At 38.5% G+C, this 14,003-nt stretch overlaps 1 protein-coding gene across 1 annotated transcript in view; it reads left to right on the forward strand.

Moving 5' to 3' along the window:
• POU6F2 (POU class 6 homeobox 2) overlaps window positions 1-14,003 on the forward strand; it is a 297,021-nt gene that overhangs the window by 118,330 nt on the left and 164,688 nt on the right. Inside the window, exons 3-4 of the mRNA XM_013128511.3 lie at window positions 1,981-2,072; window positions 3,007-3,235. Coding sequence (XP_012983965.3) covers window positions 1,981-2,072; window positions 3,007-3,235 — 321 coding nt within the window. The remainder of the gene's footprint in view (window positions 1-1,980; window positions 2,073-3,006; window positions 3,236-14,003) is intronic.

Raw genomic sequence — 14,003 nt, forward strand, 5'->3', positions numbered from 1 at the left:
ATTTGATCTTAAGGGAGTGATGATATATTCACTGCTATTGAGCCTTTGATCTAATATCACTTGACACATACAGAGGAGATTAAAAAACCCCATTACAATGTGTGGAAATTACCAAAGGTAAAATTATGTTTAGTAGCATAGCACTGTATTTTGTGTAGGAGGAACCCATACTGAAGCAAACCTCTCTTTGGTCTTAGGGATGGCAGCAGCACAAGGGTTGTCATGTGTTTGAAAGAAACAGTTTTCACTGACTGTCATGCATCTAGCTACATTTCTTTCTTTTCAAGTAACTCAGATGAGTAAATTGCACAGTAAAAAGAAAATGACTGGTCTCTTTTTGCACATTATTAGGTAATTGTTGGAGTCCTCTCCGATTATGGTGGGTCAGCTTATCATTATTAAAGGGCAGTGGTCATTAAAATGCCAAACAATCACAAAAATATAGAATTCACTTTATAAAATGTCAGCAAGTCTGTATGTTTTTATTAGTTCCAAATCAAATATTTCAAGGGACTTTTTGTAAGTATTCCCAAAGCAATGTCCGTTTCTGGCTTTTTGAGACCACACAAAAATATTACAAATTAATCAGATTTTCAGGTTTCTGCATAACAACTCTGCACATTTATTGTTTAATCCTATTCTAAAATGCTGTTATGATTGACACCTTGGTGTAGAGTAGAAGTCAATTGAATAATATGTAGCAGTCAATTTTATTTGTACCTTAATGTGCTGAAGGTTTTTTGGTGGGTTTTTTTTTCCACATTTCCATTATTTATAAGTCTGTCCCCTTGGAGAATATCTAGAAGAATTTGTTTTAAATGAGCTGATAATACCCTCTTTAAAATTTATAAGTATGAGAGAATCATATCCTTTTTCCTTACTATGCCAGAATGTGCCAATAAACTGGGTCTGAATTACCTTTCACTTGCTTTTCATAGGATAAACATTGGAAAAGAGCATCTCATTAAGGTTTACTTAAAACAGAATTTCAACTGCTCATCAGAAACCACTAACAAAACTGGAGCTATCGTACCAACCAGGAAACCTGATGCCATTGCCAGGGTTTTCTTTTCAAGAGACCACAGTACTCTTGCAGCTTCTTTTGATACTTGCTGTCATTCTTCCAGCTTCAAAGATAAATGTGGGCCTGATTGTGCCTGAAAAACTTGTGAATCGATGCGAGTCCTTCACCCGGAGGAAATGGAGGACTGGGACGTGGTTTTGAAAGCATCTTGGTGCTTTCTTACAACCAGTAGCACCTGTTTCTTTCTCTTTTTCCTTCTCTTTTTCCTTTCCAAATCTGTATTGTGGATTTCAGCAAAATCTGGTAGGGCTGGACTGTGGTTTGTGCTTAGCAAGTCGTTAGTGCCCAGCATATAGTTCGATTGTTGGATATTGATCATCTCAGTAAATGCTGGAAATCCTTGGTTTCACAGAATTTTGCTCATCCCCCACATGCAATTTAGCAAACAAGCTGTCATTTGGAAGCATACCTGGTTTCAGTTTTCACAGTGCTTTTTAAAGGCACTTCGTACAGCCTTTGCTGCCTCAGTAACTGACAAAAGAAGAGACTTTATTAAGATACAAAGTAGATGTGACTTGATTGTTTTTTCCAGATAATTTTTGCTTTCAGAAATTAGAATGGCTGATGCTCACCTAAGCGTAAAAAATGCAGTTCCCACACGCGCAGAGTGCTCATGTACTGTATGTAAATTGATGTATAATGCAACCCACATTAGCTGGGTTGATGATAGCTTCAGTTTCACTGCTGTCAGATTTTTGTAGCTCCTTGAATGAGTTGGCTGGTCTGAATGAATGTTAGCATAATTTATGCAGCTGATAAGTGATTTGAGTGCTTGAGTTATTGATAAAGCACTTTAACATATCATTTTCAGCTTGATGTTATGTGACATCAGAGTAGAAGGCAATGTGGCAGTCTCCAGGCTTGATATTAAAGTCAATCTGCTCTTTGGATTTCAGAGGCCAGAGGAAATACAGTGCTGCCTGACACGAGCCCAGCAGACCAGCACCAACCCAGTCAGTCCCATCCTGCATTCCCTGTTGGGCCTCAGGTCAGTATCTTTCATTTCAACTAATTGGGACCTGCAATATGATGAAAAGTAAATAACTGCAATTGGTCATCTTTGATCTGTGTAGTGTAAGAAAGGTGTTTCTGTTTGAATTCATTTAGTGTTACAAAAAGGGAGCATGTGTGTATTGTCTGTGTTTTTAAAGTTACTTGTTTGGAGAGATCAGCTCTTTGTATCTTTTTCCAAAATAAAACTTTAGCAGTTTTTCATATTTAAGAGGTTAAATTATTTCAATTTCCTATATAAGTTATTTTTTAAATACATGTCATAATTCAATATTAAAAAGCTTGTGCAATTTTAATGCAACCTATTGGTTCTGACAGTTCTGCCTGTCACACACAGCTCCTGCAGTAAAAAAGGCATTTCATTATCTTTTATGCCAGCTATTTATTTTCTTTGCAGCGAAACATAGGCATAATAGTATGGCACTGTATAACACTTTAAAACATTTCCTTTATTACTTCACAATTTTATCCAAGCTCAGCCATACTCTAAAGGGATACTCAATGTTCTTCCCCTTCACAGGAAAGTTTTGGTCCATGTAGCTTCTGGTAATTGTTACTATCAGTACACAGTTGGGAAAATTTGGGAAATGTTTGCATTTAGGTAAGGCCTTCTTGTGTTCGTAAATTATCTTCAGTGCATGTGTAATGCATTTACCAGTTCAGATTCAACCAGGATTGTTCCCATGCTACATGACTGTAAGGTTTACAGCTTCAGCTTGTCAGGTTTGTCAAAACTTTCTGTGTGTACCTGAAGACACTGGAAGCAGTGTATATCTGTAATGGAACACCAATACTGGAAGCAGTGTATATCTGTAATGGAACACCAAATTATCCCAAGCCAGAAGAGTTATAGGTGTGTAGTACCAAGCTATGCACAACAAAATCGGCTTGCTGTGTGTGTTTTGTTGCAGCCACTCCTGACAGCCCAACAGTTAGCCTCAGCAGTAGCGGGGGTGATGCCAGGAGGCACTCCAGCCCTGAATCAGCCTATCCTTATTCCTTTCAACATGGCTGGACAGCTGGGGGGCCAACAAGGGCTCGTCCTGACTCTGCCTACTGCGAATCTCACCAATATCCAAGGGCTGGTAGCAGCAGCTGCAGCAGGAGGCATTATGACTTTGCCATTGCAAAATCTACAAGGTAAGGCATGTTTGTAATTTCTAATAGGTTCTTTTGCCTGTTTGTTTCACAGAATCTCTGTCTTTTAAACCAAGCAAACTCTTTTTGCACTGAAATGTTGTTCTTGATGAGTACTGAAAGTTAATACTTGGATTGTTTTTGAATACTTGAGAGATGTTTGTGTTTTTATAAACAAAGATTGGAGGTTGGGTCTTGGATTCCATGGATCAGTAAAGTGCTTGAATGATTCATTAGGCTTTTCTGTCATCAGTGATCAGTGTTCCCTACTCACAGTTTGTTTTAAAATTTCAAATGACAGCATGAAGACAAGTACTCTGTTTCACCACCGCTGATTAGGGTATCTAAATGAATAGGGGCAACTAAAACCACAGTATTGCATGAAAATCACTTAACCCCCCCACCCTTTTAGTTTGAAATAGTGTTTTCTCAGCTGCCATCAGTGCTCTGGATATGTCTTCTCTTTCTTCCTGTGGGACATCTGCTTTATCAGTAAGATTCTGCCATCCCCATCCAAACTGTTGAGGGAGAGTTATATGACTCCAAAGTCACAAGCAAAAATTTCATCTCTATATGTAATCTCCCCATTGTCTGAGCTATACCTTGTTTGCAACAGTTCTACCTAAGATATCTCTGCATTCTCCCTGTGGTCTAAAATCAGACTGAAAAGCTGTTCTGCAAGATCCCTGTTCTTCCCTAGTATTTTCTGCTGTTCAATGTGTCTAGCATTGTTAGAAACAGTACTCAATCCAAACACATATGAGGTAAAATATAGATGCATTTATTTACTACTCTGGACTATGTTGATTGGATGTATTTATTTGCTGCTCTGAATTACGTTGATTGCTTCTCAGAAAGCAATTGCTACTGAACTGGCCAAAGTGTAGTAGCGTAAGTATTAGTCAGTATCTTACAATAGAACAGTACAGCTTTAATGGAAGAGGATAGTAACAAAGTGATTGACCAGTGTGAAGGTGATCAAGGTGTAAGCAGGAAGTACCAAAATAAAGCTCTAATCCTTTCAATTTATTTATTTATTATTATTTCTTGTGATGTAAATGGCAGGGAAAGTCTTCCTTGAATGGAATGAAAGCTCTGTGCTGTGCCCTATGTATTTTTTAGCTCTTAAACTCTGGTGGTTGCTCATTACCAAACGAATAGTTTGAAGTACCTAATCCTACAGGTTGAGAAACAGGGAAAAGGAAGAGACAGCTTATGTGTTGAACAAACTCCCTTACAAACCGCGTGCATAGTACTCTCACCTGTTGGTGCAACTACTTGCCTTTACCTTGTGCGTGTTTTAAAGTTTAATGTCAACAGACCTCTCTTATCATAGTTGTAAATGGTTTTCACTTTAATGTTTAAAATAATGTCTCTTTCATACCATTAAGCTGCACCAAAGAACCTGTCATTCATAAATCTTAGATGAAAAGGACACACTAATGCACAAATTTTGCTTGTTTAAAATTTGAGAGTGCATGTAAAGTAGGGAACTGGAGATTAAAAAAATAATGCAGGAACAGGAGCGGGTAAAAGCAGATAAAACAAAGTGAAGGGGAAGTGGCTTTTTAGCGTAGGTGGATGATGAAATCTTAATGAAGAAACAGGCATTATAAAAATGTATCCTTCCACTCTGGAGTGCTCCAGGTTATATAGTTGCTGGGTATGTAGTATTATAAATAAACATAAGCTCGTGCAGTTCTTACGTCATTTATTCACCCTGTGTTGCGAAGCTGGAGGGTAGGGATTAAGGCAGGTAACCTTTGCTCTTTAGTTTAGCCATGGGTGTCTAATTGCTAGCTAAAAGGTGTAACTCTGCTGCCAAATAAATTTTGCAAGCAATGACCTTACCGGATGAAAAGGTTTCCTTCATAATCTTTACTGGTAGATGAAAGCATGGGATCAAATAGGGACTTGCTGCAGCATCAGGTGCAGTTCCCTGTATATAGATGCTGTCATGCTCTCCATAGAGTAGCTGAAGGGAACAGAACCCAACACACTTAGTTGCGTTGCTCTTTATCATCTTGTCTACCCTTCCCTCTGGACCCTGTAAGCAAATGCCACTGCCCTCATTGTTTGGAAGTGAAACTGATACACAGGGAAATGAAGTAACTTGGTCAAGGTAGGTCTTATGAGCCCTGAATAACAGTTGTAAGCTCCTGTTGCTTCCGCTATGCAATACATGTGTGAATGAAGGTGGGAGTCAGCCGAGAGTGCTGTGTTTCTAAAGAACATCTCTAGCTGTGTGGTGTCATCAGTTCAATTGAACCTGATTGACTTCTGGTCCCTGTTTGTTGTGGGTAGCTGAAAGATAATTACAGAATGTGTGTTTTGTTTTGTATCCAGCACTTCTACAGGTATCCTCCTACGAGACCGTGCTTTAACACAGTTTTGGTAATTCGGCCCTTTAGGTGAAATCAGACCACATTCATCAACTTCCATCTCTCTAACAGCTCACTGTGGCATGTTCAAACTGGACAAACAGTTGACATGCTTTTATGCAGTTTTCTAACTTGTCTTACTACTCGTGTTGTCACGTCTCCTGTCCCTGAATTTCCAGTGCAATGAAGCATAGATGTCCACAACTTCTGTGAGCTGGGTCTTCTCCTGTCTGCTTATTCTTCTCTCACCGGTCAACTTCTAAATCTCTTCACCCCAAACTCCCCCAGCTGGGTAACTCAAAAGAATGATACATGAATTCAGAAAAAGTTCTGATTTACTTGAATTCATACTAAACATTGATCAAGGGAGTAATCCCACCATATTTGTGTGATCCACATCTCTGTTTAACTGATTTTCTTCTTGGGGACGTTCAGGTCTGGTGCAGGGTGATAATATGAGACCTCAGGGTGATTGTATAAAGCAATGAAAACCCTTGCTTGTGGAAAGAAAAGAGCATTCAGTGATAGGAATCAGAGGAAAACTGTTAAGTCTTTAAAATGAGAAAACAAGAGTTTCTTTAAAAAATTGAGACACTGGTAAAATGGAGCTATTAATGATATGGAAATTACACAGTGTAACTTATTCAGTGAAATTACCCATTCTGCAGTTGTCAGTTTCTTATAAGTAAGATTTCAGCTTTTTTCTAAATCTATTTGTGTAAAATAGCTCAGTTGCTATATGGTCCTGATCCACCGCTAAGCCAACAGGAATTCTGTTGTTGTAAGTGGAAAGAGGTTTAGACTAAGCCTCTTTCAAAACTGCTTTTCTTGATACATACTTGATTATTTTCTGTTCATTACACTGTGCCATTTGCCATACATACTGTTATACCATGTCTGTTCCCTGAGCAAATTAGCATGTGTGAACACATGGAAGGAATGTGAATGTGTAAATTCCTACTGTGAAACTTAGGAAAATATGTGTTTACCCTGGCTCCTATTAAGCAAATTGCGTATGCAGGTAATACAACTTACTGAGATACCAGAGGTTTGGTGGCAGAGTAGAGACATCTACTTCAAACAAAAATCCCTGAACATGAAACATATTCATCTATGGAACCTTGGTTTCCACCAACAGTTCTTTGAAGAAAACAGTAAAATCAACAACTAAAACTTTTTACTGTAATCCACTAAAAATACTGAAGCTAAAAGCTTAAAAATAGTCCAGGAAAGCTTTTGTCCAAAACAGATTTACACACCTGTTTTCCTCTCACCAAATCTTAGAGCTACTGTTGGAACACAGCCTGCTCTCCTAACTAGCAAAACTTTTGGAGGAGTCTGTACCAGTGGTGAGGTTGTAACAAGTGAGGCAGGCGCCCTTCAGACAATATGTTGTGTGTCTTTTGCTTTTAATCCACTGCTTCTTAGCCTGTCCTCATTGACTTAATGCAGAAAACACTGACAGCTTTCCTCTTAGCATCCAAACTGGAATTCATCAGTGTTCAGCTTTCCACCTTTGGGAATCTTTTTGCTGAGTTGAACAGGTTCAGCTTCTGCATCCCGTTTGCCATGTCAGGTTTCTCTAGGTTCTGGGGGGAGTGTGTTCCTTTTTCAATTTTAGTTATCCTTGTCAAGAGTTTCTCCAAGGGACTAGTAGTTGCTTAATCTAAGAGTATTCAGTAATGCCTGGGAGGTGATATTCATTGAAAGACATTATCTTTGTAAGTCCACCTGATTTTTATGTCTCAATGTAATATTTCTGCATATCTGAACAGAAAGAGACTTTCTGGGGGGCTGAGTTTGTTTGTCTTGTTTTTTTGATATTATTTTTAACCCACATTGAAGTCACTGGTAAATGGAAATGTATTTCAGTCCGGAGGGGTTGCTGAAACCTGTCCTCTTCTTTTGTTCACTTTTCCTTGACAGCCAAGCAGTTTTAGCTAAAAAGTTAAGGTATATTAGCTATACTTTCAGTATGGAGTGCATGTTTGTTATGAGAAGAAACTACCCCACTGTTGCCTGTTAGCTCACTGCTGGCTACTTGTGAACAATGGAGAACAGCAGGGGAGTCTCTGCAAAGGATTCCCCTGAATATATTACATCACATAGCAATGGCACAGCAGTGTTTTAGATGATATATCCACTGATACGGAGCTAGAATAACACTTGAACCTTGAAAGAAATCAACAAGTTGGAAGTTCTGGCCTCACAGCACTGAATCTTTGTGTGTTTTATTTCCACTGAGCATTGTACTGTTCCTAAAGTGGATGCCAGTAATTTATTTCCAATTCAGAGATTCTTAGTCTGGAGTTCTCAAAGAAATGAGACCAAACTATGTCCCCAGATCATTAGTGAAAAGCTTCAATGCTGAAAGGAAGCTTTGCATAGCTAAAAATGTGAAATCATTAGATTACATTACTTAAACAGTGACAGGTCATATTTTAGCTGCAGTACAATGAAAGGAGAGATGTATTAAGCATCTTGAGAACTAGGAGACAGCCATTAAAATGCACTGATATGGGTAGCAATAGACACAGATGATGGTAAAAAATTAAAAAGGCTTTCATATGTGGAGATCACTCAAAATGCATGTTAAGTAAAGATAATGGTAACAGAAAGCAAAAAATGTGTTGTTTACACTTATTAGATCTTGTTTCATCTGAGCATAGATTTGTATTATTAATTGTGTAACAGATAAACATGCTGTCTCCATTCTTGCATGTACACACACCTTCAAAATCAGAAATCAGAGAAAGATGAAAAACAAAAAAGAGACAGAAAAGTAAACTACAAACCTCAATTTCTTACTGATCTAGAGTCCAAATTCCAGGGTTTTAGAACATTTTCTTCTTTTAACTAAAGTGATGCAGTCCCTATTCATTTGTATTCTCCTTCAAGTAACATGAAATAGCTTTCAGAGTCTACAGAAAGGCAGTGTTTCACTTATGTATTTTAATGAGCACCAATGTCAGTAATAATCAAAATGATGTTTCACTTAGAGGAGTAGTTTATTCCCAGGTACTTCTGCAGTGTACTAACATAACCAGAACAAGAATGACAAGAACCAAGAAAAGGAGCTGCACTCACTAGCAATTCTTGTGAAGACTTCAAATCTAATATACCTCCCCTATCACTGTATAAATGCTGCACATAACGCAGTCACTGTGAAGGGCTCACTCACATAAAGAAGGGGTTAGGCACCCCCAAAGACTAACCTCTGTACTTAGTACATGGAAAGAAATAGGAGAAATCCATGCATCTTTAAGCATGCTGTGGCATGCACAGAGCGCCTGTGGCTTAGCAGCCACTACAGCAGGTTGCCTTGGTCTAACAGATGTATCTCATCTAAACTATGCTGCAGGGGACCTGAAATAATGGGCAGAGATCCCTAAAGATGGGGTAGGTAGAAAGTTCTGTGTCTCCATCTGGTCTCCCAGGAAATGTAGTGTTTGGGAAGCCTAACATTTGCTTTTGGGAGAAAGAGCAAAACCTGTTTTTCTGAGGGTGGTACGGAAAGAACCTTACTAGGTTGGGTTTTTTTTGCTTGTTTTTCCCCACCATACAAGGCTTCTCCCATGGGAATGCTTGGCCCCATGTTAATTGCTTATCTTGTTCAGTGGGAAGCTGCTGCCTTAACAGAGGGAATGTGAAAGGTTCAGGGTTTTATTAGTTACTAGTTGTTTATTGATCACTCCCAGTGTGTTAGCTATTTGTTGTTTGAATTTTCTGCCCCATAAGTTAAAGGCCTACCGTCAGAGGCATTAAAATGCAGTAGTCTTCATGCTTGTGTGCTCTGCTGTTGACTTCCACCCAAACTAGACTTCAGACATGCCTATTTTTTTGCTACTAGTGGTTATGGAACGACATCAGTGAGGAGAAATGATGTGATGTAGCTCAGATTAATTCTGAAATCAAAGTCTTCACACCTACTTAAACTTTGCAGGCTATGTTTTGGCAGAGTCTAAGTTTCCAGATTTTTATGCCAAAAAGCAGATGGGAAAGACAGGAGTAGTCTGCAGTTCCCCAAACTTTCCACCAAAACCCTGTTGTTTCACTACCCTCAAGGCTGGGAATTGTGGTGTGTCTGGTACACAGGACCTGGACTTTTCTGGGAATGTACCCCTTTATTGAGCCGTGACTCTGACTGATACTGCTCCTGGCAGGAATATTCTGTGTGCAGGAATATAAATGAAATTTCTGTCAACCAGAACATGGATGCATTTTAATGCTGCTTTTAAAGTGTATCTTTGCACCTGTTTCCAGGAGCCTTTAATCTTCTTCTTGAATTTAGACCGTGACAATTTAAATTAATGTAGAGAAAACTCATTCCAATAATGTGAAGCACTTAACTTACTGTAATCTTACAAAAGCCAAGAAATTTCAAATGCAAGTGAAAATCCCAGCGAGTGTTTGTCACTCTGCTCCTCACCTCCACATTGTAGCACACATGCTACATGCACTGGTAGATCACATGCTAATAGGTAGGTACAACCGTATGGTATATGCATATATGACTTGTATGCTGAGCCAAGGCTCTACAATAGAGTGAGTTGTAGAAGGATTACCAGAATGGATTTGCAGCCTTTACACTTAATTTCCTTGCCTTAGTGGATTTAAGTCAGACATTTATAGTCTTTGTAGTTTAATTTCCTTTGTTTTTCCGTGGTGTTTGTATTAATAAAATCCCTATGATTCATGTTTTAAAAACTCCCTTGTTACAAACTTTGTTCCTGATAGACCAGTGAGATTCTAATCAAGCACATATATATTTAGGGACTCATAAAAACAACAAAGTCTTTATTGACCAACTGGGTTTATGGGGCATTTTTAATAGTGTGATTTTTGAATGCATGGAACATACAAGTTAACTACCTAGGAGCCAATTTTTTAGATTAAATTTCTTTAAAGTCTATGTGATTCTGTAGCACAGAGCCACACACCTCCTCTTCTGATGGAAATCTCCCGTGTTTTATTGTCATGGAAAGTTATGAACTGCTACAGCTTATTCGGATCTTGCCGTTTATGCACCTTGAAACATTTTACAGCATCTGTCTGCCTGCCACTGAGATTGCTCTAAAAATGGGAACAGGATCTGTCTGGTGACATCAGAAATGATGAAAGTGAAACTTCCTTGAGTTTCCCCATCCCCAGACCTCTCTGCAATCTTATGTCCTTTGGGTAGAAATCTGTACGTGTGGAGATCTTCAGGCCTCAATCTCATTTTGCTGCTGATCCCTGAAGCTGCTTCCGTTCCTGGAATGTTTGGTCTTTACAAGCCTATTGCTCTGACAGATGTAGCAGAGAGCCCAGACATGAGACCTGTGTTCTGCTCTGCACTCCAGGCCAGGCATCCCATGTGATGGCAGACAATTCATCCATGGTTTCTGCACCTCTCTTCCCACCTGTAAAGGAATGTGCTGATAGTTAGTGCTACGCTTTCCTACAAAGTGGCTTAAATCGCTACTGTTAGATGCCTTGAGCTTCTCAGACTCATTTAGACCTTTGCTAAATGTCCTAAATTCGTAAGTCTTGTTCTGGTTCATAGACCTAAAAGAGATTAGACTTTTTCAGTAGTTGCAATAATAACATGAATTTTCCTTACTTGGGACTTAGTGACCTTTTCCAGCCCACAGAAGGATTAGAAGTTTTCAGCAAGGTTAGTATGATCCAACACAATTTGGTTCTTAGGCTATTGTCTCCTATAGGGATTTTTGCTTATTTATTTTAACATGGATATTGCTTTTAAAGTTTATCAGCTGTAGATTTCACATACTTTACAGACTCTTCTTTTACTTGTGTTTTGTTATGATAAATTATGCTATGCTAAAAATAAATCTTAAGCATAAAGACAAGTTTCTCATCTTACTTCCATGATTAATTCTATTCAAGTCAGTGCTGATGCTTCAGATTTACATAATCTGATCCTTGAATATTTCTCCCTTCCTGTTTCTCAGATCCCGTTTCAGTCTCTTGTCCTTTTCCTCATCCAGTGTCATTTCTGTCCATCCTTTATATTTCATCTTGGTTTTTAAAAGCTATTTACAAGACAAATATTCCTGAATGTATATTTGTCTGATTTCCCATTACATCAGCAATAACAAATGAAGAAGACGCAAATGTCTGGAGGTGATAAAGCTGTTGTGATTTTTCCCAGTATATTTGGCTTCTGTATTTTAGGAGATGCAATTATAACAGGACATGAATCCTGTCTAAAACTCAAGGAAATTATAGTAGTAAGTTTTCAGGAAATTCACTTATTGGCAACCTGAAAGTTGTTTCTTTCTTTTTTTTTCATTTTTTAAAGGATAAAACCTCTCAGTAACAGATTTTGTACATCTTCTCTGAGTCTAGCATCTGAACATACCAGTCACTTTCAGACTGTTCAAGAGTTTAGCTTTTGCGTTCCCAAATCAATGCTTGTGAGCAGTAAAGGAAAACAGTGTCCCCCTCCCAGCACTGTGTCATCTTTAAAAAATATTCCCAGCTTTTTGTCCTCTTTTCATTTTACTGGTGACAAAATCAGTTCTTTAAATCTTTGTTTTACCCTGCGTTAGCAGGAGTGGCAGTTCAATGTTATATCTTATGAAATTACATTTATCTAATATGAGCACCTTGGCCAATTGGAACTGAAATTAAAAACATACACTGTTTGTTCCATTTGTCAGAAGAATATAATTGGTTGTAAGTGTAAAGCTTATCAAGTGTATCTATGCATTTATGTTCCTGTGAGTGCCATTATTGTAAAATTTCTTAGTGGTATTTATATTTAGTCAATGTTTGACATCTGATAATTTGAGTTTGCAATGTTTGTGAGATAATTCACAGGGGAGAAAGTTGTATGAAATAAATAATAGAGATAAATTTTATACTTCCATATATCTCAAAGTTAATGCAGCTAACTTGCAGTGGAATGGTAACATGAAGACACAGTGCTATAATATGATTGATTTGTTTTGACAGCAGCCAAATAATTGAGAGTGAAAGGTGTCAGCACAGATGAAATATTGTATAAGCCACATTCAGAAGGCAACCCCAGCAGCAATAGCAACTGGAGTTTTATTTCCTTTGATATCGCACTGTTACTCACTTCCAGTTTATTATAAACCCGTGAAAGGTACGCAACTTTCCATATGATGGAGGCTTTTATGGAGGGGATTGAAGCAGAAGTTTGTCAGGCAGTTGAACAATAGATACTGACAATGGGATTCATGATGGATACAATATACAAGGGTAAATTATCTTAATCTTTCCCCCTGGTTTTATCTCTTTCTTTAATCCCTTTTTACAGGCTACTGCTTATCTGGCATCTTACCTCTAGCTTGAAGGGTAAGTGATTCCCTCCAGAGCAACCAGTCTATGGATTGCCTGGCAGGGGATTGATGCAAAAGCAGCGCTGCGATTACCCTCCCCAGCAGTGAGACTTGATTTTAGTTCACCTCTTTTGCACAGCAAACTATACCTATTCTGACTAACTGAGACAGGGCAAGGCTTGTGTATTTGCATCAGGGCATCCTACTGCACTGCATGGAATACAAAGAGCTATAGCATCCTTTGGGCCTAGAAGAACGTAAGTGTGCAAGTCATCTAGTACAAAAGGTAGCCAAATAGACCAGCTGACATGCTGAAATAATTCCTGAAAGCAAAATGATTTGAAAATCACTATTGGCCTTCCTTAAAAGCACACTGAACAAGAGGCTAGGGTGTGCCTGTAAAAACACAAGCTACAAACTTCTTTTGTCCTGAAACCCCATTGACTTCAGTGGGAGCAGACTCCAAGGTACAGTTGGAATTGAAATGTCCTGCCATTCATTTCAGAAATGCTCCATTAAGAAGACATAAGTCAATGCGAATGACAAGGGTTCTCAGTAATGAGCTTTTGCTCATGCAAAACAAAACAGACTATGACAACCATCATGTTAACAAGATCAGGAACCCTTGTGGCTTTGTAATGTAACATCTAATCTATATCTATACCTATACCTATACAAATATAATTATCTCACTTGGAGAAAAGTAAATAACAGAATGAGATGAGATTTCCAATACTGAGCAATTTCTACACAGTTACATTACACTTGCATTCTCTTTGTCTCCTGATCTGATCATTTTATAAATGGCATTGTGGAGATTAGAACCTGGGGCTGAGAAACCTAAATTTCCTGGTATCCAAAAGGGAAACATTTTTGTTGAAGTGATGTAGGAAGGCAGGAGGTAAGCCATCGTTTGTGAAGTAAATCCTGCTGTATAGCAAGCTGCATCTGCTGAAGTTCTGAAGGACTCAGAACCAACTGCCTCTGTCTAGTGATCCTCTTGTACTGCAGCAAATTGCTTTCTAATGTTCATGTAGCCTTAAAACCTATATTAGTGCTTCAGGAAGAAGTAGCTGGTGA

This window comes from Melopsittacus undulatus, chromosome 1, assembly GCF_012275295.1.
Source record: "Melopsittacus undulatus isolate bMelUnd1 chromosome 1, bMelUnd1.mat.Z, whole genome shotgun sequence".
NCBI lineage: Eukaryota > Metazoa > Chordata > Aves > Psittaciformes > Psittaculidae > Melopsittacus > Melopsittacus undulatus.